This window comes from Lepisosteus platostomus, chromosome 13, assembly GCF_059453375.1.
Source record: "Lepisosteus platostomus isolate fLepPlt1 chromosome 13, fLepPlt1.hap1, whole genome shotgun sequence".
In the NCBI taxonomy this organism is placed as follows: domain Eukaryota; kingdom Metazoa; phylum Chordata; class Actinopteri; order Semionotiformes; family Lepisosteidae; genus Lepisosteus; species Lepisosteus platostomus.
In genome coordinates, this window is record NC_142623.1 from 3,930,040 (window position 1) to 3,955,010 (window position 24,971).

Genomic DNA, 24,971 nt, shown 5'->3' on the forward strand with positions numbered 1-24,971 from the left:
TAAAATACTCCTCAGTAAAAGCTATAATTAAATTAATGTGAGAAACTGGAGGAAAAAAACATTCGAGAAAATGAAAATATTTCTTCAGGAATATGTTTAATTCATACCACAGGGTAATCCACCAATTTTGGAAAATTAACTACAGGGGAAAAAAGAGTCTCATTTAATGCTGTAAAAAAGCATCACACCTGCAGAAGGCTCCAGGGCGAAACCTTGCGTTTTCTTTCTTCTTTTTTTCAGCATGGAATAAACCTATTACTTGTTCCATTACATTTTTATACCACCTTTAAAAAATGAAAATGAAAAACAATTACTGATCTGAGGGAGGTCATTTTGCAGTTTCCCTTTAAGAGATTATGTAAAAACGTTTCCCTCAGTTACAACTCTATTGAAATATCAAGTGTATTTGTTATGAGATGCTTTTCTCTCTAAATGTTATCATCCTATTTTCTTTTCAGTGCCCACAACTACTTGCCATCCGTACATTTTTTCTGAAAGCTTTTAATCTTATGAGATACAGTTTAATGACACAACCAAAAAAACACAGGAGGAGGGAGTTGAAACATTTAAACATTTTTTTTTGAATAAGATCAAAAACACGCATGGAGAGAGCAGTTTTTTCAGCATAAACCAGAAGAGAGATTCTGTCACCCACAGTTCACTGTCTCGTTGAGGGGACAGCAGGAGACCAGGGCTGAAGGACTGGAGAGTGACTACAGGGATGATTTATCAGGACATTAGAAATAAGAACAATGAAGTGCAGGGTACTCCCTTAATGATACGGAAAGCTACTATTCAGTATAATAAACGTCTGCATTGAGATATAGAAGAAAGTATCGACAAGTTTAACCAGTGCCTCCTGCCTGTCCATCAAGCTGGCCTTTTCTTCAGTCAAGGTCAGCTGCTGCATCCAATTATATCCCTCACCTGGCTTACAAAACGTGAATCTGCCTTTAAAAATGTATATGGATCCAAAATACTCTTGCTCAGTTGAAACAAACTTCACTTGAGGTTTAAGTAAAATTCTTAGCATTTGCAACTGACTTTAAAGAAATTGGTGTAAAATCTGTGCCCCCGCGGTAACGTTATGCATGTAAACTGACATCATAAAAAGGCAGATGGGACAAACTACAAACGTGTTCATTGTACTTATACTGTGTATATGCAACAGAAATCAGAAAAAATAGGTTTACTCACATTGTACAGTCAGATATACTTATTTTTAAATGAAGGGCTGCCGACCACAATAAAAGAACAGCCGTGCAAACTTTCAGTCTGTGCAAACCAAGTATCAATACAATACTATCAAAATCCAACGAGCAGACACTTCCTAACCTGTCGCAGTTATACATGAGACTGGATAACGATGAGAAATGTATCACACTGTAAGGCGCTGGAATGAGATTTAAAAAAATTACATGTAGTGGCAAAACTAGAGTAAGCAGGAACCTGGGTAGTTCAGGCAATCAATGCCCCCTTGTGGCAGCAAAAAGAGTAATACTCTTGTAATTTCAATACTTTATTACTAAAGGACACAACCGTTATCAATGCAGTTGATAGGTCCTGGATGGAAAAAAAACAAAAAGGTTTCTTAAAAGAAACTGCTGCCTTCTCTACCAACCCAGTATTTGACTGGTATTTGACAGAAAACCAAGACTTTTTGCAACTTCTTCAAAAACTAGAGTAGAATATTTCGTTTTTACTGTAGTCTGATATGGATATCTGCACAGAGAACAGTCATATGAAGTGCCTTCTTCAATTATTCAAGCAGTATTACATTTTCCATATTTATATGCTTTGAATGCTGCAAAGGAAATAAAATACCCAACGGTTTTTAGAACACACACCCAGGTAGCATACAATTCTAACTCTTAAACTAGGATGGCTCGCTACAGTACTGTATATGTACCTAAATTACTGTTGTAGACAGTGCAGATATGTTTAATCAGTTTGGAGAAAGGTGGTAAAAATTGCCTAAAACTTGCTAAAGAACTACTTCCATACATCCTCAGACACGAATAAAGGACTTCAAAAACCTGAATCATCTGCAAGAAAAAAGTTTATTCCTTGTAAACCCCACAGAAATAGAGAATGCAGCCAAGATCAGTTACATAAAGGATCATGTGCCCATATGGCAGCAAAGAAAAGAAGGGTTTACTTTAAAAAAAAAATTGAGACAAAATTTCATTTTTTCCCCACAAAGCTTCAAGAACCCATGACACCATTGCTAATCTGTGACACTTTTCCATGGTGGCAAACGCACAAGATGCTTTTAAAACTTCAAAATACAGAAAAACATATCTGACTTAGGCTAATCATCCATGTTTTTTTTAAGTTCTACCCATCAGAGATGATGTCCTAAGCAGGATGTGAAAAATTCCACTAAAAAAAGTTTAATACTTATTTCACTTACAGAGTCTACTGCACTTGGTGACAAAGGCTGCTCTTTTCTATTATAAATGCAACAAACATTCAGATTTTCAAGCTTAGCACCTTAAAACCACAATTTCCAGATGTGTTTCCTCAATGTATTTGTGATACATTTAAATCGAAAACACACTCATGAGGAAAAAAAACGCCTTCTCTTGGCACATAAACTGAATCGACATTCAGCTGTAAAAGGATCTTCACCAACAAGTTGATGCTAACTTTAAAGCATGATTAACAGAATATCTATGCTAGAAATATAGCTTTTGGCAGATTAAAAGCCTTTTTTGTCATATAAATTGCACTAAATCCATCTTAAATTATTTTCCCTTTCTCACAGCATGCCTTCTTAGGATGCAACACATGTCAGACAAATAACAGATTAAAACAAATGTACATCTAAAAACAAAAATTAAACTGCCACTTTATAAAGTAGGAAGCAGTCATGCAATAGCTTGTGTCCAGGCTGCAGTAGACTCTGTGGTGTACTAAAATCAAACAGCAGGGTAAGATTAGAAGAGAAGTTCTGATAGTTCCCCTTGAAGAAGAGTCCATTGTCAAGGCAATACACTGTGGCAAAATAATTCAGTAGAACACTATTGGTTTCACATTACATTCCATTTAACACAGAGAGATGTTAACCAAATTAACCAAAATACAAACCACTTTCCGTTTCCCAGCTTATTTTTAAGCTTTCTTACCGTGGACAGAAGAGGAGGGGGACAGATGTAACCCTGCTATTAAAAATACTGAAATAAACCAGAAACAAAACGGCACGAAGGCAAGAATCAACTAAGGGAAAAAAAAGGAAGCAGTTATGCACTGACCAAGAAAGATATACGCCAAGTTCTGTGAGGTTTTCTAAACATTTACAAGAAAGAAACCATTGGCCAGTCCAAGTCGATGTGATGTCCCTTTTTTTTTGTCTTTTGTTTTAACTACAACAAATACAGTCACACAATACAATGTCTTCTTGACCAGGAAAAAAAAAACACTCTCGCTCAATGTAAAGACACTGAGTAAAATCTTCATCTGGGCGATCAGAGAAAAGTGGGTATTCACTTTTTCAGGGGCTGGTAAACTGAGGCGTTTGGATCCAGTCCAGAGGGGCTAGTATCCATGAACTTTGAGGAATAGTGCGGGGCGACAGGGTTCATGTTGTTGGCGTCTGCAGTGTAAGTGATACTCGGCATGACCGCCATCACCTCTGCTATCTTTTGTTTCAGGTCCTTGATCTCCTGATCTTTCTGGATTATTTGACCTAAAAAAAAAAAACACACAGAAGTTGTCACGTCTGGCTGATATTACAGCGAAGAACCATAGGTCTTAATAAGCACTGGACATTCCTGTGTGCAGCCATTAAAGCACTGCGTCATGCAGAGCAATCCACCTTGTGCGATGGGGACTTTGTAGAAAATATTATTCTCATTTCATGGGATAGGAGTTTCAGAATTGAAATGTACTGGCTTGGGTGATCCCTTTAATAATTAAGGATCAGCAGGTAAAAACACTTGGTATAACAGTTTTATTCTAGTCCAAGGTATCCTCCCCCTGGTTTAGTTTAGTTTTTTTCTGCCCTCAGTACAGACTTTTAAAAATGCATGTCAAGCGTATCGATTCCAACATCGTCAGCCAAAAGACCTAGAAGCAGCTTCTCCTCAGCTTGCCCCCCTTATTTATAAATAAGCAGCTCTTAACAGGTGATTAAATCCATGATGGACAGACACAAATGGGAATGACAATACATAAGGCATTCTCCACAATGACTGGCTTCCTGAAACCCAGAAATTCATACAGAGTTGATACCAATTTCTAGTCACAGTCAACATTTTAAGAGCCAAAAATATTTTTTTTTAAAAAATGAAAATAAAACTAAAAGCATTTTAGCCTGTAATTGGGAACTGGACAGAAACAAAAACCAGAAGGAACAGCAATACCCCAGGACCAGGGAGGGGAACCACTCTTCTGAGTAATATACTGTGGAATGTGTCTCCAAATCGCACATTCTGCACTGGGAACAAAATCACATCTAAAATTACTCATTCATTTCTTTTTCATAAAACAATTTCAAGATACTCTGAAGTACCTTAAAAAGGTTAAGAAAAAAGGTCACAGTCAAGGGACAGTGCCAGATACTGTCAAGAGACTTTTCCCTCTTTTTTTGTCCGTAACAGCCATGAATGAACTGTGCATTGCTATTCATGCCTGTTTATATCTGTTCTGGGATTTGACATCCCAAATTACAATGTCAAACTGTTATCCAGGAGGTCTCGGATTATAACTGACCTTGCCAAGCATTTTGGCTCCACCAATCTGCACCAGCACTGTGGAGACCCCGAGTTTGACAAATGACGGATACCTCTGACAGACTGGTGTAGCAGAGGAGTAAGGGCACAGGGTCTTCATGCTGCTTGTGCGATACAGGTAATGCAACAGAATGCCATACTGATAAACGACTCCGTATTCAGCTAATACAAAACTCAAAACAAACGACAATTATTGCACTGTGCCAGGACAGCCCTCTCAGAAGCCTCCTCTGTTTGTGCATCCCCTCACCTTGTGCAATCTCCAGCTGTCGTTTCGCATCCCCCAGGGCGGAGAACAGGTCCAGTTTGATTCTGGTCTCTGCACTCAAGCTGTTCTCCAGGTGCTGCGTTTTATCCTGCATGGCTGAAAGCGCTGACATCAGTACTTCAGTGTCTTTTTCGTTTTCCTTATATTTGCGTAGCTCCTGGGGATTTCACAAAAATAACAGTTTTGGTCCTCAAAAAGGGCAGGTTTAGAAGTTAAATCACTGAATACAAAATCAAAATGCACTACAGTGTTATGTGCGTTTAATATTTCAAAACACTGAGCACTGCATTAAGTTGAATTTATTTATTTCTAGAAAATCACAAATTGTGAACTATGGAACTAGAATTTACGACATTGACACTTCGCTTTCTTTATCCTAACATTTAGTCACGTCTCTTTTCATAAGCGACATGGCAGAACCGCTCCTGAAAAATGACACTTAAATCCTGCATGCACACACACTCCCATATCAAAACAATTACACGCATTTATTCATGGAAGATTTGTATATAGTTGTATTAAAAGCCCTTTTTAAACTAACTGTTTATTCATGTTTATCAATTCCAATGAAAATGTGAAGGGAAGACTGTTGTTAGTGGTGGCTAGTGTTTATTGTGCCCATCTAATGTGTTAGTTATTTTTGGTCCTTTTAATCTGAAGTAAGCCCTTTAAAGGTCATTTATTTCAGATTCTTGTGAATAAAATTACATTTTTTTCTCATTTACATGAATAATTTAGTCATTTATTTACTGAATGTTAAAACTGATAATTGTTAAAGCCTTGTTCCTTTTTTTTTTGACAGCTTCATTTGAATTCTTAAAATAGTGCTTTATTAAAAAAATGTTTCCACACAGTAGCTTGCTATGTTTTATTTATTTTACTCTAGGTTTTATCCAGTAAAAAACACAAGTTCTGGACAGAAGGTGAACAGTGGCTGGAAGAACACCCAGACAAAGAGAGACTGATACTTGTATGAATGACCTATAATAAAACTGATTAACTTGTCTTAACTATCTGCATATCGGAGGGAGATCTGTTAAGGATCAACAGGAGTCATTGAAGTAACACGCCAAGTCATGTTACATACTGCAAATTTCTTTTAAACAGAATTATTACATACTGTCACCTCTTTTTGTCTTTAAAAAAGCAGCAGGAACCACACAAAACATACTGCTTGTGTCCAACAGCGTAGACAGACTTTATAAATATGTTTTGCTCCCACGACTCACCTGCACTTTCATTTCTAACTCTCTGATTTGCTCTTCTTTGACTTTCATGTCAATTGTTAATTTTTTGCACTCCGTCTCGAGCTCCCTGATACGGCTCCTCAGGGTATCTGTGCACTCTCCTCTGAGGAAAGAGCATAAACAGCTTTGTCAAGGGCAAACAGCAAGTGAGTAGTCATAAATCCAAATTGTTCTATTTACAGATGGAAGACAAAGGGGGGGGTGGATGTTAAATAATTATACTTGCATCCATGCTTATATGGTTATTGTCACTGGGGTACATTCCATGACCATATAAAATGTGAGCACACAGAGATGGTGACTTTACTCTTTGCTGACCATTACGCTAGTGTGGCATGGTAAAAGATCACACAAAGTAAAACAATGAATGACAGCTTCCTCTTTATATTACTCCTTCATTTCATCCACTTATTTTCAGTGTTATTTTCTTGGCCAGCTGCTCTGTTTCACCTGTGTACATTTACTTTCACAATCCCAGGACTGTGAAACAAACTGATGTTTCAAAGGAACTCAACGACTGTTAAAACAATGGTAAGAGCCTGGCTGCAAGAACCCTACCATTCCAATCAGAACACAATTTCAACAAGTAATAAAAAAAACAAACTAATGTTTATGTCCCAGCTTTCTTAATGCAAGTTAACGTGAATGCTGAAATATAGGAAAAAAACAGAAATGCCCTTTGAGTTAATCGTTGGGAGACTCCAAGTGGCTCTTGTCAAGGTGCTTCCTGCGTACCTTTACAAATGTCCAAATGTCTCAGACTTGAGGCCGGGACTGTGACAAGGATTCCCCAAGCAGTAGAGTGCAATGATTAAAGGGTAAGGCTGGAATTAGTCAGCCAGGGCACTCAATGCCCGATGATACAGCAACCCCTGCAGGCCTGTGTTGCTCTCTGCCAAGGGTGCACCTTTCCTCCAAATGAAAAAAAAAACTCCTGTGTGGGACTGTGTAGCCTGCATTGTGTTTGCAGGTGGGAGGACTGGGGGAAGTCAGTCTACACTTTGCTATTCCCCCTGCACATTCTTGTGGACCCCATAGCTGTGAACTACGAAAATGCTATTTTAGTGGCTATTTTAAAATGCCTAGGTACCCAACAAGAAGTTTTTTAAACACTCACACACACACGTGTGTGCATTACTTTCCTGGTCTGCTCTGCTGTCTTTGAAAAGTGTTTTTGGCCCAGGAATACTGCTGAGTCTGCAGCTGTCGCAGCAGGCGAAAATAATGATTGATGGAACACAACAAGTCAACATCGATGAACTTCAAAAGGTTAGGGTTTAATACAGACGTTAAGGTGACCCTCAACCTCCCCCAGCTAGCAAGAGGAGGCAGGAATCCTGGCTTGGATACAATGGAGCCAAGTCTTGGGGCGAGATGGAGGGGGGATGAAGGACTGACCACACCGTACCTGGATGCTGCAGCCAGTGCTACTGCCCGGGCTGCTGTTGCCTCCTCCAGCTTCTTCCGCTTCTTTTCTTCCGCCAGCTGCTTTTCGGCAATGGCTCGTGCTTCCTGTTCCACTTTCAGCCTCTTCTCTAACTGGCTGATGGTCTGTTTGTCTTTCTGTTTTGCTTGTACAGCACTGTGCAACCTAAACACAGAAACCTCAGCTGTAAGACACAGTACATTAAAATAAGACCATTACCCCCAATGTGGTTCAGTTACAAAGTGGAAGAGCCAGTGGATTGTACAACAGTGTGGGGTAACAAAGATCCTGAATTATTAGCCGCTTAAAACGGAAGATAAATGCTCAGTGGGTTCAAATAAGCAACTTAAAGCTTCTGCTGAATGAGAACCTGTGTCATGCCCCGTGCGTTCAGCTCTTACTTGTTCTGCAGCAGCTCGTTCTCCTGACGCAGCTGGCCCAGCTCAGAGCGGATGCTGCGCTCGGTGGTGCTCAGAGAACTGATCTGACTGCGCAGCTCCTGCTCGACCTGCCTGCTGGCCTGCAGGTCTGCCTTCAGCTTCTTAATGTCCTGCTCCAACCTACACAAAACGTTAAACAAAACAAAACCAAAAGACTCTTAAGAATATCTATTAATTTAGCATTAATTACAGTCACAAACGTGGCAAATGGTTACTATGTACACCTCACGGAATTATATGAAGACATAATTACATAACATACAATACGTGTATGAGTATGGCACAGTGCCGTAAAGGCTTGGAAATAACATAAAGAGAGGAGTACTAAAATGGTTCTCTCCTCCAACCTATTTCACCTTAATGTCATTGTTTTAAAAAACAGCAGATTTAACATTCATATATCAAGCCACATGCACCTAAGGCATATTGGGCTGTCATTACACTTGGACATCAATTTCTGTAGTTAGATATAAAACAGGATCTCTCCTAAATCACACATACTGTATGTGAAACTACAAATGTGTTAACACATACAAAACCTACATTTACAAAGACATATGACACTGCTGAAAACTGGCACACTCGAAGAAGAGTCCACTGCAGAACATTATTCTTCAGGCCTTTTACTTTTCAGTGTAGAATTAACCTCTACATGACCCACTGTTATTTCTCTGTACACTGCCACCTAGAAAGTAGTAATTACTGTGGTAAAAAAAAAACTTCCTAAACCATACTTCTGTCCTTCTTCACACCAGTGTTGGTGGACCAGGAGATGGGAGTCTTCACTCTGGACCAGAATGTTCTTAACTGTTTGGTCATAAAAACATAGTACCCTTTGCCACATAAGATTACTGGTGTTTACACAATCTGGCTTAGATAAAGTTCTCCTTTAACTCAACTGTTGAAGCACCCTCTCAGCTCTCCACGTGATGTGCTGCGCAGAGAGAATGCTGCACGTCACCCAGTCGTGTCTGAACTTCAGCGCTGGATTGTGTAGGACTCCTCTCATACATAAAGTACTTTGGAATCCTTCTACTTGGAATCCTACTTCGGGGTGAAATACAAATGCCTTGAATCGCAAGGTCCTTCATGTGGACCTTAAGCATGTGAAGTCTCTAGGATTTATTAAAAATATTTACAGAACCGATTTCAGCATTGCCACTTAGTTCCACTAGATGGCAAAGTTTTCAAAAAAGTAAACTTCAACACAGAAAAAGTACAGACATCTATGCCATCCAAGAATCCCCAGCCTAGGGAAGCGCAAACGCTGCACTATGTTTTAGATACACTGAAGACCAGGAAATGAAAGAAGCCAAGATAAAAATAATTTGTTGAGTAAAATGTAACTGCCATCACTAACATTCACTATAAAAAAACACTCACATAGTGTATACAGTACAAATTAATCAACAAACTTTTGGAGCTTTCCTTCCATGGAAACGATTGGAAAGGAAGGACATTTTATTTTCCCCAACTTCAAGCTTTTGTTTAGTTAATGTTCAAGGTTAAATATTACATACCATTCCTAAAAATGCTTCCATGTTGCACTTTTCCTCCCAACCCTGTGGGCTTTCTCCAGGTGCTTGGCTTTTCTCCCACCTTCCAAAAACACGCTGGCCAGGTTAGCTACACTAAGGTAGTGTGCAGATAGGTGTATGTGTGCTACAGTGTACTGGAGTGCCATTCAGAGATTAGCTCCACCATGCACCCTGTGCATCCTTGATAGGTCTGAGGGTTACTGTGACCTACACCACAAATAAGCGACTTCATGATCATGCACGGATAGAATTTCATGTTTTTCTATGGTCCACTTTTCAAAATATCCCCAAAATTCCACTTGTCACCTCAGGTCAAATATGAGCACAGATTCTGAGTGAAGATATCTAATTGATAAAAGTAGTATACCAAGCAGTAAAATCATGAGGTCAGTTTCTAGCTTAGCAAGATTTTCAGACAACACCCATCGCGGGTTCCAATATTGAAGAATGCTTTGCACCTGTGCCCTAGTGTTGAGACACTCTGGCAATTGAGTCCCACTCTTAGTCAGACTCTATATTTGTACCGACATTATTTCTAACAACTGAAAAGTCACTTTGACCTAAGCTATGTGCTGACAAAGATCGAAACATCAAATCCAAACCACAACTTTATAGGAGCTTCCACCGGACAACAGAACCCATTGCCTCTTCATTTACTACTCTTAATCTTGGACCAATACTGAATTTGTCACTACAAGCAGTGTACAGGTAATTTAAAAAAGTATTCACGCTTGCTTAAAAAAACATGTTTCTACCATAATGCTTACCAGGGAACATACTATATTTGTACGTTGCTCTTTATATCCTGCAACATACAATGTTAAGCGATAACTACAATTGTTTAGGCCAACAAGATAAATTAAGCACTTTATTATCCCCTGCCTTGTACTCTCTGCAGTCATTTTTACAATATGATTCACATTAGAATTGTATTTTTTGTCTTGGCCAGTAGGAATACACTCTCTTGCATTCGAAAGGTGTTATCATTGTTCTAACACACTTTAAAAGTTGAACATTTCCGTGTTTTATTATCAGATCCAAATTGCGCTGACATGGAATAAGTAATTATTTCTGTATTGCTGGGTATTGCCAAGATATTTGCATACTAAAATCTTAAGATCTTCTAAAATCTTTTCAAATCAAAAGATTTTCAGCACATTTGCACCTTGAACTGTAAATTAAGACTGGGATTTATCAAGTACTGCCTCAATTTACTTAAAGGAAAGATTTACATCTGAAATGATAAAAATGGTTGAGCTTAATTTCTCACATAAAAAACATTTATCAAAACCCAAAGTTTTTGTATTTAACACTACATGGCCTACATGTCCTTCTTCTTTGATCATCTTTGTAATACAAAAAAAATTATAGCAGTGGCTTAAGTAGCATTAGTGCTAAAAAGATCTCAGAACTATAATGAGATTCAGCAGTCGAATCAATAATGCTCTGGAGGGTTATCTCATACTTTGAAGGGAAAGCATTACACAGAAATACCTTAACAACAGGAAACCATGCTAGAAAATGTATATTTTAACTCATTAACTCCCCAAGGTTGTCCTTGGTTGTCTCTTTCTGCACCTCAGGTATGTTTCCAGAGACATTAAATTCCGTTTTAGTAAAAAAGAAGGAATGTTTTCAGTGTTACAGAGCAAAAAAAAAAAAAAGACTCGACAACATTTGACAAAACCTGGACATAGAGGTAAGGTTTGAAGGGGTTAAAGACCAACGCTGTCACAGTAGGCAATACGATGGGGTGGAGATCAACAAGCACCTTACCGGACAAGAGTATCAGGCTTGCTGAGCTGGTTATTGGGTATACAGTTCTCCATTAAATCCTTGTGAGTGCTTGGACTCTTGCTGGGGCATTTCTGCTTCTTCTCGTTCTTACTGGCTGAAGACAAGGGAATGCTGCCATTGGCCGCACTGTGACTGCGGGGAGAGGAGTTCACGGCCCCACTGGCATTCTTGTAGTTTTTCGAAGATGTGGTGCTCGAATCCTCTTTTAGGAGGTTTTCCGTACTCCCGACGAGATCGTTGTTCAATCTCTTGTTATTGATATGGTTTTCCATGTATTCGATTTCCTGTATTTTAGAGTCTACAGGCTGTAAAATATTGTTATTTATTCCAAGGTTGTGTTTCTTGGCATCTTTGTCCTTCTCTTTCCCTTTTTCTCTGTATTCGAGCTCTGGTAAAGTTGGTGATAGCTTTTTATTACCAGGGACACCATTGTGTTGTGAAATTGGTGTGGAATCCACTTCCGATATCCCTTTGGCTGCTGCTGCTGCAAAAGAGAAAGACAGAAGTTTAAATAGGAGATGAAGTAATGCATCTGACCTGGTCTTTCATTATGAAAACCTAAGAGCAGGGACCTGCCAAGCTTGTAATAAGCCAATCTGACCCCTGCTCCAAACAGGTTTGATGTATCAAATTCCTAACAGACATGGCAACAAAGTTAATAAAAAAACCACGTTTTTTAAATTTCTTCTGAAGGAGCTAATTTGTCACATGAAAAAGGAAATGCCAACTGTCTCCCACCTGTGTGCTGGGAGCGCACAGTGAGATAAATTAAGTGAAAACAGCTATATTCTGCTACAAGGAATGCATTTTTGTATTGAAAATAAGTACACACAAGGTAACAATAATACCAAGTAATAAAAATATCAATATGTCAATTTAAAACTTAAATAAGAAATGTCGTCCGTCATTCTAGCGTCAGTAATCCCAGCGAGCCAGAGCTTGACCCAGCAGATACAGGGCACAAGGTTGGATACGCCCTGGGTGGGGCACCAGTCCATTACAGAGCATACATACTGTACAGGGGCAAGTTTAGATGCCAAGCAACTTAGACAAAATGTCTGTGGTCAGTGGAAGGGAAGCCAGAATACCTGGAGAAGACCCATACAGACACAGGGAGAACAGGCAAACTTTACACAGACTGAAAGATGAATAAGACAAGTGAATGTGTTGGTGAGCGCAGTGCATTCTGGGGTAAGAAAGTCCCAAGTTTCGGCTCACCTTCTTCTGCCTCCCTCTCTTGTCTCTGTAGCATCTGCTGTTCTGGAGGCAATGCCTGCTGAAGAAGCTGCATATAGAACTCGTTTTCCTTCTGGACCTCTTTCTGTTTTCTTAAGCGCATCTTGTAGCTGACATAACTCTTGAAACCAAAACCCAGGGTCACAACAGGATATCCAATGCTTGAAGAGAGAGGGAGTTAAAAAAAAAAGTGAGCCAACAAAACACTAAGAGATAAATTAAAAACATAAGGGGTACTCTATCACATTAAGCTCTCTTGGAGCACCTTACAGAATAATTCATCTTCAACGTAATGAATCAACAGGCCTCAATATTTCTTGCCGAGATCTTACTCATAATTAATGCAAAAACATATTTCGTGAGCTCCTGTGATACAAGAATAAAACAAGCTTAAATACAGGAAATGCCAAAATAAATTTCAATAGCTCTGTAGAACGCTATGAATAACAGTCAAACTTGTGATTATAGCACATTGCCCATTTTAGGAAATTTAAGGAGATTTTAAGCACTACCCATTTCCCAGAAACAAATAAAAATATCTTCCATACTTTAAGAAAAATGCCTGGCATTTTATCAAGCGTGGTGAGAAAAAAGTGTAGTTTCATTATCCGAGGTTACACTAATTATCCAACCCAGATGAAAAGCTTATGTCATGTGCTCCAACATAAACACTGTGGTAATTTGCAATTTCAGACAAAGCAGTTTCATAGGGAGTTATTTAATGAGACCTACAGCTAATTTAATGAAACCTTTTTCATTTACTGCTATATGTAATATATGTAGGCAACAGTCGTTTAGTGCCATCATCACTAACAGTTACTGTGCACTATGACATAACTTCCTTGTCCAATTTCCACCACAGTGCTCTGAGCCTTAACATGCACACCTGCTAAAATTGTATTAAAAAATAAAATGTTCAGTAAACAGTACTATCTAAAAGAAAGAGATAATCCACAAAAGATGATTCTACAGTTTTTACACTTACAGTGTAAAGAACACTTGAGACAACAGAACCACAGTTACAATGTCTGTGGGATCAGTATTTTCGGGACTCTCTCAGTTCAGGGCACACCGTTTTATGTAAAAGTAAACAGGATTTTTCTTTACAATAATAAATGGTGAAAACATATTTGGGATCACAAAACCGGTCTCCAGTATTTAATTCACTATGCTGGTTGCCTAAACACAAATTGAAAAGTACATTCAATCTTACCAGTGGGCTGCAAATGGCCGACACAAGTCCACATGAAAGTTTTTCAGATCTTTGAATCGGATTGCAGCTTCTATATATACGAATAATATCCAAAGAGATACTGTGGGCAAACAAACTCCTCTTTCTGTAAGAATAAGAAAAATACAGTTACAAGTTTAATCGACTATTAGATAAAGCTAGAGTAATGAATCCTAAAAAAAATATGCATCAGATTAACAGAAGTAAGCTGGTGAAGGCTGAGTTAATTAATAACAAGGACAGTGTTAGAAAACTATTGCTTACATTTGACAAGCAAATGACAAAACTATAGATCTTTTAATAGGGAGATTATAATCAAATTAAGAATTTAAAGGTTGAGGCCAATATTCAGAATTCACACCATGAAGCCTATTTACATTTTATCATTAAAGCATAAAACATTAACAACTATACTGTATAAACACATCACCTGGAAACCTGCAAAACTGTAATGGAAGTTTTCAGCTCTGGAAGTAGTGATCAACATCACCCGTAAACTGTAGTTAAGGGATTCACAGCGCAATACAACACAAATAGCCTACACTCCAAAGATTAGTTAACACCCTTAAAGCGGGATTCCACATGTTGAAATATACTGTGAAGAACCTCAAATACATCAAATCAAGCTCTATCAGCTGCTACGAATAGGTGCTTTGTCAACAAAATCATCAAAGCAAACCTCTGTATTACACAGCCCTCAAGGTAATTTGCTGAATGACACCTCACCCAGCTGCTTGACTGAACTGAGAAAAAGGCTTGCTACAAGTTTTAAGTATCTAGGCAGTGTAAACAACAGCAAGTCTTTAAAAGAATTAATCAAAAGTACTTTTCTGTTCATATGCATTATTTTTATTTTACATAATGAATTTTGAAATGCTTTCAGAAAGCCCAAAGCTGTAAACAGACTAACAATCAGAAATGTGGCACCTATTATCAAAAGCACTAAAGTGATCATGAAATGAGGCTGCTTTGAACACACATGAATAATCTAATCTGGCAGCACACAAATAAAACCTAGAGCAAATGCTTTTGCTGCAAAACCGAATCCCTTAAATGAACTTTCCTCTTCAAGCTTAGAATAAAATGTAAGCACTAGCTTTTATTCTGCTTTTATTTTTACTGGATAATGCCATAATATATGATTTATGTCGCAGTTTATTATGCTTGTGATGAGTCAACAGTTTATTACAAAATAAATCAGAAAACATTATGAGTAAATCAGAAAACAGCATTACTGCATTACAATAAAAGTTCAGGTATTCAAATAATCTGGTGTCAAAATGAATTTGTCATCAAATTAATGTGACCCACTCATAATTATCCTGTAAGCAGAAAATAAAAAGGCTGTAGACTTACCTGTGTGCCACACATATTGTACCCAGACATACGTACTTGCTGCAAAGAAGAGCCACTGAACAGGTATGAAGAGTAGGCATATAATATCTGATGTAAATGCTACACAGACAAAAAACACTGAAAATGCCTGCAAGAAAAAAAAAAACATTAGGGTACAAGAACTTTTCTTAAACGATTGTTTTAAAACTTCTTTTAAAACACATTTAATTCTGAGCACAGCAGTCTTGATATTTTAAAAGACAGTGAAAGGAAACATACCAGACCCTGGTATCTGAAGGAGTCATATACACTTCTGATGAAGAGCCAGAATGGCCACAAATACTCAAATCTGAACTCCAGGACGAAATCCGCCAACAGCACCAGTGCCCAAACAACCAGGAACTTGAGGTATAGAAAAGTGCTGCATGGAGATAAAAAACAAAACAAATATAAATGAATTGCAGTTGTTTTTTTTCCCCATTTGAATAGAGGGTGATCTTTTTTCAGACCTTAAGGGAGAATGCAACATCAACATAGAAGGGTATTATGGACTTTAAATGTAATAAGCATTGCTTTTTGATTGAACAGCCTACATGCAGTAAGAAAAAAAGTATACTGATTTATGTCCATTACATTACACAATCACAAATGTTATTCAGTCTTACAGTAATGTGAGAAAGATCATTCATGCCTTACAGTAATTGGACAACTCCATGGAAAGCAACACAATCAAGAAATGATTAAGCTAGCACTAATGATAACAGGTTTGTGACTAATAACAGATTTGTGCTTCCATACTGACAAGAGATAAAAATTACACAGCTAATTACATAAAACATCCTGAACTAAAGATACGAACGTGACAAAATATGCAATGACTGAAATGTTATATTAAATATATGATCACTTATTGAGTGCTTATTTGCATAGATTTTTTATCACCGGGGTAAAAGGATTAAAAAAAGTAAATGTGTACTTTTTCTACAAACATAAGTAAACCTTTTGGAAAATACTGCGGTTTGGCAACACATCAAACTGCAGTCCACGACTGTCTTTTAGGGTTTGTCTAATTTTGACCAACTGCTCATTTGGTATTAAAAATAACTAACAATGAAAGAATGACAGACTGGAGAGTAATGGGAAAAAACAGGATACAAGCTATACTGTTGTTCAGAAGAGCACTGTAGAGTAGGCTACAGCACTATACTATTAAGTTGTTTAATTACTAAAAACAGACAAATGCATTACTGTTTCCAGAACATGCAGTGTTCATCTCTCCTATGATCGCTACCGTATGGCTTCAAAACCCTTCTCTTCCAGCTAAATATTTCAGTGGAATGAAAAGGGCAGTATGTGGCAACACCACATCTCATGCTTTCAAGAAAACTTGATTTTTAGAGCACAGTTCAGAGAGCCTATCACAGAATGAGAAATGTGCCAAGCAATCCGTTGTAATACGGATGTTTCCGCCAGCATACCTCCTGACCTTTTTTTCCAGTGGCAGGCTTTCAAACCATAACATGCTTTCTGAAACACTAACACAAGCTAATTGGCAGATACAAACACTCAGTTACTGGGACAAGAGCAACTGGGGGTTGCTGGAAAACCGTCCTGCATTTGCAAAATCACCACACTGCAGAATAGAATTTTCCACAAGATTCAAAAGAGTCATTTTAACTCCATTTGCTTTAAAGAAATCTACTTCTTTAATGAATTCAACTTTTATATATATTCAGAATTCCACATCTTAAAGGAATGCCTATCAAGAGGGTGCAAAATCCTTGATGCTGTTGATATGTTGGATATATTTCTCCTGTTCTTCCCCAATTGTCTTGAGCTGCCACCAGCATTAACATTACCCAGCTGTCCTGAACCACAATGTTCTTATATTCTTGAACAAGTTCTTCTTCTATATTCTTTGAACAAAAAGATGATTTTGATATTTTATATGAAGGTTAAAAATAAGACTGCAGAACAGGTGAACAGCTTTATCCAGCTCTTCCAAACTACAGGGAATTAAGGAAACCTGAAATATATAAAGTACTGTTCCAAATTGTATATACTTTACAGGGTGTATTGATTACCAAAAGCACCAGCGCTACATACAGTGCCTGGCAAACAGCTTCTTGTAAACTCATTTCAGGTTAAGATTAACACTTAGTAAGAATTCTTGAACAGCTACTCTTTTAATAAGCATAAGGAAACCTAACAGAGCCAATCCATTTCAAATATATTTTAAGTGGTTAAATGGGTGATGGAAATAAATAGAAATAAAAAAAATCACTACTATACGTAAATGTCTGTGTAGATTCTGAATTATTAATTTTCTAGCCTTATGCATTTTGTGCAGCAGCAAACACAGAAGTATCTACAGTTCCAGAGAGATACTTCTGTATGAACCTGAAATACCCAGTGCTAGAGAGAGAATGAAAGCATTAAAGCAGGAATGGACACCAGTTAGCATGTATAATTAATGGTGCTCTGGAACTAGTAGAATATGTTGGACATATTTCCAATCATCGTCGCTTACAACAGCATTTGTACAGACAATTCTCAAATTTCACTTCACCACCACAACTGTACCATCATTAGTTTTTAATAAGTATAATAAACCATTACAAACGTCCTTTTTGATGTGTGACCCCAGGACAGTTACAGCCAGTAGGATATTTTTTCCAAAGGACTTTCTATATCCATGAGGTGTACTCAAAAACAAATTTGGCATGGGAGAAAAGCATTTATAACATTTTATATCCGATTAAGAATTAAAGCAGCCATCCTTTCTGATCCCTTGATGCAAGCGGAGAGCTTTCAGGAAAAGACTGTATATACCGGAAATGTGACAATTCCCACCTGCATACAAAAAAGACTTTTTTAAATAATTGATTAACAAAATTGTGAAATCAGTCAAAAGGGCCAAGTTGGAAAAGCAACAAAGCTGTGATACAATGCCAGTTAAACAAGACTAAGGAAATGTCTAACTTAATCACTGCTTTTAATCAACGTTTTCATACATGATACATACTACGAATTACACTACAGAACTGAAAAGTCTATATTAAGTAAGTATACATGAAACCGAATTTAGTAAAGTACGAACACTATGTTACAGAATAAAAGCAAACCTTTCAACAGCAGACTTGATGAAGAATATAATTAACAGATTCCTAACACCAAGCTGGTAGGACATCTGCACTGAAAATTAAAACAAAGGTCTTGCTCATTACACTTTAAGAAGACATCTATTGTGCATGGCTTGTCAAGCAGTATTTTTCCCAATTGATTTGCCCTGGCTAGTTGCTATATATTTCTTGCATTATTCAAATTTACAGTAACAGAAGGTAAGTTTTACATAAATAGCATCTGCCCACAGGCAGGGAATTTTCCCCCAAGCCACACTTGAGCTTGAACACTATGACCCTTACAGCTGGGAGCCAGTTTGCATCACCACTGGGCTGCAGTGCAGACAGGCAATGACAGACTCAAACCATGCTGAACTTGATGTGTCTCAGCAAGAACGAGATCACATTTCTTCTTGCATCTGACATTGAAGAGCAAACACCTGCAGAGGTATTCTTTCCTGTAACAAAATACTGCAATCAAAAATTAACTTTCTCCAGCACTGCTTGTTCTGTTAAAGCACAGACCTAACGTCACAAATAAGTTTGTAAAATATGTAAAATGCAACTTATAATAGCAGTTAAAGCATTTCATTTCTGCACAGACGCACATAGAACAGGAATTAGGTCAAAGACTAATAACTGCATCTACAACAAACACAATATTACTTTTGTCATATTCTTTAAGAATTTTTATCTAGACTACAGAATACAGAAAATGGCTCAGCATGACACCAAAACTGCTATCTGCAAGGGATAATTTCATAGCTTTTATGGCACAAATCTTTCATGAGAAGCACCTCCAGCTTTCTTGTTTTTCAGTTCTGACATCCTGGACACCACAGGCACAGTAAGAGGTGGATCCCTACCAAGTGCTTTACTTGTAACCTCTGCTCCATGTCTGTGATGGACAAACCTATGTTTACTAGTTCACTACTTCAAAATAAATAAAAAATAAACGTAAAATAAACACTGAGTAGGTGCACTTTGTAGAAAGTATTTGGCAATATTTGAAAAATCGCCAGTTTGTTCATAACCGAGTCTACTGCTGCAACACCCGTAGCGCCAGAGAAAGTGAAGACCTCCGACACACCCACCTGCCACAGCCATTAATCACCTGACACGCAGGAACAAGCAGCGCCTCTCTGACGTCAGACCCCAGAATCTGATGTTGCACCAAAGTGGAGACACACCTGGCTTACTAAAGACCCCCCCGTTGCAGCTGTGTTCCGCCAATTGCAATCACAGCCTGCTTATGGCATGGCCCGGGCTCAATTTTGCAGAACTCAAAGTGCACTCTGAGAATTCTCCCTCAGCCTCCTCCAAAATACCTAGTTGATTTACACCTATTGCTTCAGGAGTGGAATTCATGTACACAGCCTTTGTACACTGATGTAGGAAGCTATCTTAGATTAGATTGTTTCTATAAATTAAAATAATTAGTCCATCTTAACAGCAGAAGCAAATCATCTTGACAAACTATCCGTAAGTATGAGCACAGGTGAAAGGTGCACTTGCACCAGAATAATATGAAGAATGATTTGTCCTATAATAAAGAGAAAAAAACAGAACAATGTAGATAAAAAGCTCTCTAATATTAGCGGGGACAAATGTAGCACTGTAAATAGATTGTTTTTGTGCCCACTTTGATATTTTTGTTGCATATACACTTACAAAATTCATATTTTCTCTAATCTTACATTTGAACCAGACAAAAAAAGTCAAAGTATCTGCATTTAAGAAACATCAAAACCTTTGCCTGGTCCTAAACTTGGAAGCAAACAACAGTGACATAATTGGTTCAATCAGATAACTTTTAACAGGCAAAAACACAAAATATGAACATAATTGGCAGTACCTAAAGGGCACAGCAAAAGTATTTAAATGAACATCTTCGGAGATAAACTGAAACACCTAACTGCTAACTAATCATCAGAATGTGAATTCTGAAGCTACTTAGAGTAACATATAATTGTCAATTACATATTTCTGGAAAAACTCTTTTGAGATATTTGATATGGTAAATGGATCTACAGAGCAATAACGATTCTAATCAAAGTACTAGTTATGAACCAGTCTGAGAACAGCAGTATCATTAAACAAAACCACAAACACTTGCTACTGAATCAAGAAACAGTCTCTAATGACTTATAATGTTCTGTGTATTCTGAAATATACGGGAAATGTTTATAACGCTTCACCTTAGAACAGTAAAAACAACACGACCGAAAGGCATCAGTGAATCCCGATGCTCCCACAAGATCTATACAACCTAAAAGCTCCACATGAATCACCCAAGCCACTTGAACAATGTCAAAAAGCTATAGCACAGTGGTTGTCAATATTCTGCTTCTATTTTTAAATAATTAAAAGGTAAGATCTGCACAGAATGAAGGACAAAGACAGATCGATATATCAACTTTATAACACTCGAACCCCGTCTTACACAAAATACTGGACAACCCATGATAAAAAAAAAAATCATAAGTCAGCCAAATCCACAGCAAAAGTTTAATGGTCCTTGTGACAAGTCAATCTCGAACACAATGGGTACAACACAAGGCCATCTGCCACAGATTAGCATGCAACAAGAAATATACCCAAAGCAAATAAACTGGGTCTAATGTTTATGAATATAAGGGATTGCTGAAGTCATTATGCACTGGAAGCTGTCGCCATTCAGAGAACCAAGGATGTACCATGGGTTATGAAACCACTTGTTCTTACCTGTGCCAAGCGCAGACGGTAACTATAACCCGATGAACGCAATGCTGACAAATGTTGGAAGAGCTAAACGGAAACTGAAATGCAATTAAGCTTGGAGTCAAGGCTGAGATTTCTAACCAGAGGGGATTAAAAGTACTCTTTCAACATGAACTGCACTAAGCATTCCACACGACTTACTTCAACACTAACCAGACAGAAAAAAAAATGGTCTTCCACATTTCATTACGTTTTGATCACAGAAGTGGTCTTGATTACAAGAGACTTTTATTTTGTCTTGGACCACCTTAATCAAGAGAACAGTGAGAACGGAAAAATTAATTTAAAACGTGTTAAACAAAACCCACCCAACACAAGGACAGACCTCTTCCATCAACCAGGAGGAAGAGTGAGTGTTGATGAGGTTTTGGAAAGACTAGAAACCAGAGTGCAAACTCTTGTGGCACTTCTTCGTACAGGATGTGCAACCACTTTTTATACATCATGATTTGTATATTTGCTATTTTTGTTTAATTTTATGTAATTCTTTAGGATGTGTGAAACCATAGTTTGCAGTAATACTGCGTAAAAAATATTAAGCCACATAATCGTTTCTGAGGAGTACCATAAAAGACATTTCTCTCACTTCATCTAATTTCTCTTGGACTTTCAATTGCAAAAAAAGGTTAAGGTGAAAAGGGTAAGCATTTCTTTTTAATTGGGTACTTCAGGTATTCATCAGAACACAGAGTCGTTCAGAAAAAACATAACAGCACATTAAGCATACCATTATGCTGGAAGTCCACTAAATAAAGAGCTGTTTGGACATCATCTTTTGTTAAACTAGTGAATTTGGATCTCAACTCCTGTCACAAGTATATTTAACAGAAGAGCACTACATTTTCAAACTTGACGGTGACTTCATTTAAATCACAATCGTTTCTGACCTGAAACGTAAGATGACAAAGAAGCCAACAAAGTGTTCTATTCAATTTTATTTTACAAGTCCCTAAAATAAACACTAATGTAGGGCAATATTACTGGTTGAATAATTTCCAAAGATGACATTGAAACATTGGTAAAAATATCACAATACACAAACAGATGATAAAATTAAATACAATAAAACCTTGCAATTAGTGTAAGGAGAATGTAAATAGATTACTCAATATTAATGTATACTTAGTTCTCCCATCCTTTATTTAAAAAGACAGAAAAAAGTTCAATTTTCATTTCATTGGAAGAAAAGACTTCATTCTCAAAAGGAATTCCTCCAACGACTTGTAATTAACATGCAACTAAAACTTAATTAGGAAGTGGCTGGAGAAAATGCACAGAATGGTAGAAAATGACTTCCACGTTGATGGCTTTTATCTTGAGGACAGTTAAAGTTAAAATTGACACCTTCCCAACACTAATGTCATAAAATGATACATTTTAGAATTCCTACAACAAAACACAGCAGTGAAGGCTGAATGGAGATAACATTAAATTAAAATTCAATCATCTTATTTAGACAAATTAACTTTTTATATTAAAACCATCAAGCTAGTACAACCACAGTACACAGCGCCTACCATCATACAAAGTGAAAAACATTAAAAGAGTAAAAAAAGCTATTGGTTCCAATACACTTTCTTGTCAATACTCAAATTCTTCGTTTTTAAATACCTCTCAGTATATGCGGTATGTATTGTTAAAAGCCCCTTTGGATAAATATTACACGATTTTGTAGCGCTTAAGGCGTTTTACTGATAAAACCTTCATTTTAAGGAGTTAGAATATGAACAGTACAGACCTGCAATTTAAAGATTTGTCGTGGATAATTCCACAAAGCTTCAAGTTGTCACACATGACTACTTTAAAGACCGCACTTTTCCATGCAGTTAGAAAAAACCCTTAACCCCCTTTCCTTACTCAACCCTCGTGCAATTTAACTTCGAGTTACCATAACTAGGAAGGCAAGTTTGGGAGGTGGCAGATGCCTTTCAATGTTTTACTGTACAGCTATGATCTTGGCTCGGCACATGCAGGGACTCCACAGGATCAATTGTAGCGCAGCAATTAAAACCCTTCAGAAACCTGGCTACTTCAATCGGAAATGCAAACACAAGGTGCCGGCCAATAATGAACTTGCTAACAGAGTGTCTATTGTTCAGAGTGCCCAAGGAACTCGGATGTCTGAAATATCCACAAGCCACCTTCACGGTGACACTGACAGCTTCTTTTTCTCCAAACAAACAAACTATTCCGCCTGCGGATTTCACAAGGAAAGCGAGCGCAGATTTAAATAGCCCACAGCCACAAAGCTCTCCTAAACCTTTTTATTCTCTCTCTCTCCACGATAAGCGTGGGAACCGTACAAAGCAAACGCAGGGGATCTCGGTTTTTTTTCTTTCTTTTGTGTAACCCGGGTGCCTTTTCCACATTTCAGGTCCGTACACCCTCAGCTGGGCAGCAGCGGTCACCCTCTCTATACCCCTATAGCGCTGGACGGGACGGCTGTCTTTTTAACATTTGCCAGCACTGACAGAACAAAAACATGCAATACCGGTCGCGTTTAAGGGGCGGGCTTAGGACATTTTCTTTAAAATAAAAGAAACAACAACAACAACAACAACAACAGCAGCTGCAACGTAACTAACCGATTAGCCAGAAACCTTCCCAGGACTGTTTTTTTTTTAACGCTCCTAAGTTTAGCTTTGTCCCCCCCTCCTCCTCTCCCTCTCCCTCTCCCTCTCCGGCGAGCGGGCGCGTCCCAGCCGGGCAGCGAGTCTTAGGAGAAGCCGGGGCCGCAGAACGGGGCCTAGCGTACCCGGCCGGGCAGCTGCCGCTTCCCCGGAGCGACAGCAGCCCCAGCCTCGTCCAACCGGAGAGCGGGGGTGCAAGGGAACAACACCCCCCCCCCGGCGCCTGGCGCCGACTCTCCCCGGGGCTGCCATTAAAGGCCCGAGTCCGAGGGCTCCTCTCCCCCCCCAGGACGCCCCCCTCGTACCTGCCGTATATACCCTCGGCGATTCGGTTCCGTTTTAACGGCCGCCGGAGTTTGCTGCAGTCCGCATTGCGCCGCTTCATCCTCTTCCTTCATCCGCTTCCTAAACCCCCTCGCAGCCTTTGCCAGTTTTTCTGGCTCTCCAGCTCCCCCGATTCAAAGAAAAAATATATATATATATAAAATGTCTTAACGCTGCTATTATTATTTTTTTTCCCCCCCAACTGGAAACAAAGAAATAAATAAAGGGACTCTTCCGATAGACCCTCCTCTTTTCTTTCAACGCAGCCTAGCTACGCCACGACGTCCACAGCAGCCGTGGGTGACCGGCGGCCCTGGCGGCCAATCAGCCCGAACCCCAGGGGTTTCGCATTTTGATTGACGCGCAGCCCAGCCACTAGGGTGACGCCCTCGCCAGTCGCTTATGTAATGTCTGCCGAAGAAAGGGCGAGGAGGCGGGACCATTGTGCCGTCAACAGAACTTCGCTTGGCCAATCGGGGCCGCCATGGACAAATCAGGTATGGGGTGGCTGGCCAATGGCGTGGCCGAGGGGGAGGACCCTGCCTCGGTCGCTGTGTGCGCTGTTTGCGCTGAGAGAGGCCGTACATTATCCTGACTGCTACGTAGCCGAATGACAGGATCGAGCAAGCCTGCTGGCTGTGATGAGCACAGAGCGGCTCCAATGGCACCGAAAACGACACGCAGTCGGCAACCCGTGGCCCAATGAGATCCCGAGTTAAAGTGGGCAGAGTACCAAGCTTGCCCGAGAAGAAGACGCTCTGTGACATTGTTGGAGTGGAAGCGATTGGAGGCTCCACGTCTACTGGATGTGGCCTCAGATATTCCGCATGCTTCTGCCGTGGCGTGTCTCTCAGTGTGCATAACCAGAGCACTGGTCTTGGCAT

General features: G+C 38.9%; 1 protein-coding gene across 1 annotated transcript; it reads right to left on the bottom strand.

Annotated features, from left to right (window-relative positions):
• Window positions 1–2,041: 2,041 nt before the first annotated feature.
• Window positions 2,042–24,379, bottom strand: maco1b (macoilin 1b). The gene is made up of 11 exons (XM_088602643.1): window positions 24,069–24,379; window positions 15,531–15,672; window positions 15,273–15,399; window positions 13,899–14,022; window positions 12,668–12,846; window positions 11,429–11,933; window positions 8,076–8,234; window positions 7,657–7,839; window positions 6,231–6,351; window positions 4,984–5,158; window positions 2,042–3,688 (listed from the first exon to the last, which is right to left on the bottom strand). The coding sequence occupies exons 1-11, from the start codon at window positions 24,146–24,148 to the stop codon at window positions 3,486–3,488; spliced, it is 1,998 nt and encodes a 665-aa protein (XP_088458769.1). The 5' UTR covers window positions 24,149–24,379; the 3' UTR covers window positions 2,042–3,485.
• Window positions 24,380–24,971: the final 592 nt, after the last annotated feature.

Bases quoted from the DNA above. Each gene is read 5' to 3' on its own strand.
- maco1b (XM_088602643.1), bottom strand. From the start codon at position 24,148: ATGAAGCGGCGCAATGCGGACTGCAGCAAACTCCGGCGGCCGTTAAAA. The intron at 8,235-11,428 runs GTAAGGTGCTTG...CGTTTTGTGTAG, and splicing joins AAGCCTGATACTCTTGTCCG to GTTGGAGCAGGACATTAAGA. The intron at 5,159-6,230 runs GTGAGTCGTGGG...TGAAATCCCCAG, and splicing joins AGTTAGAAATGAAAGTGCAG to GAGCTACGCAAATATAAGGA.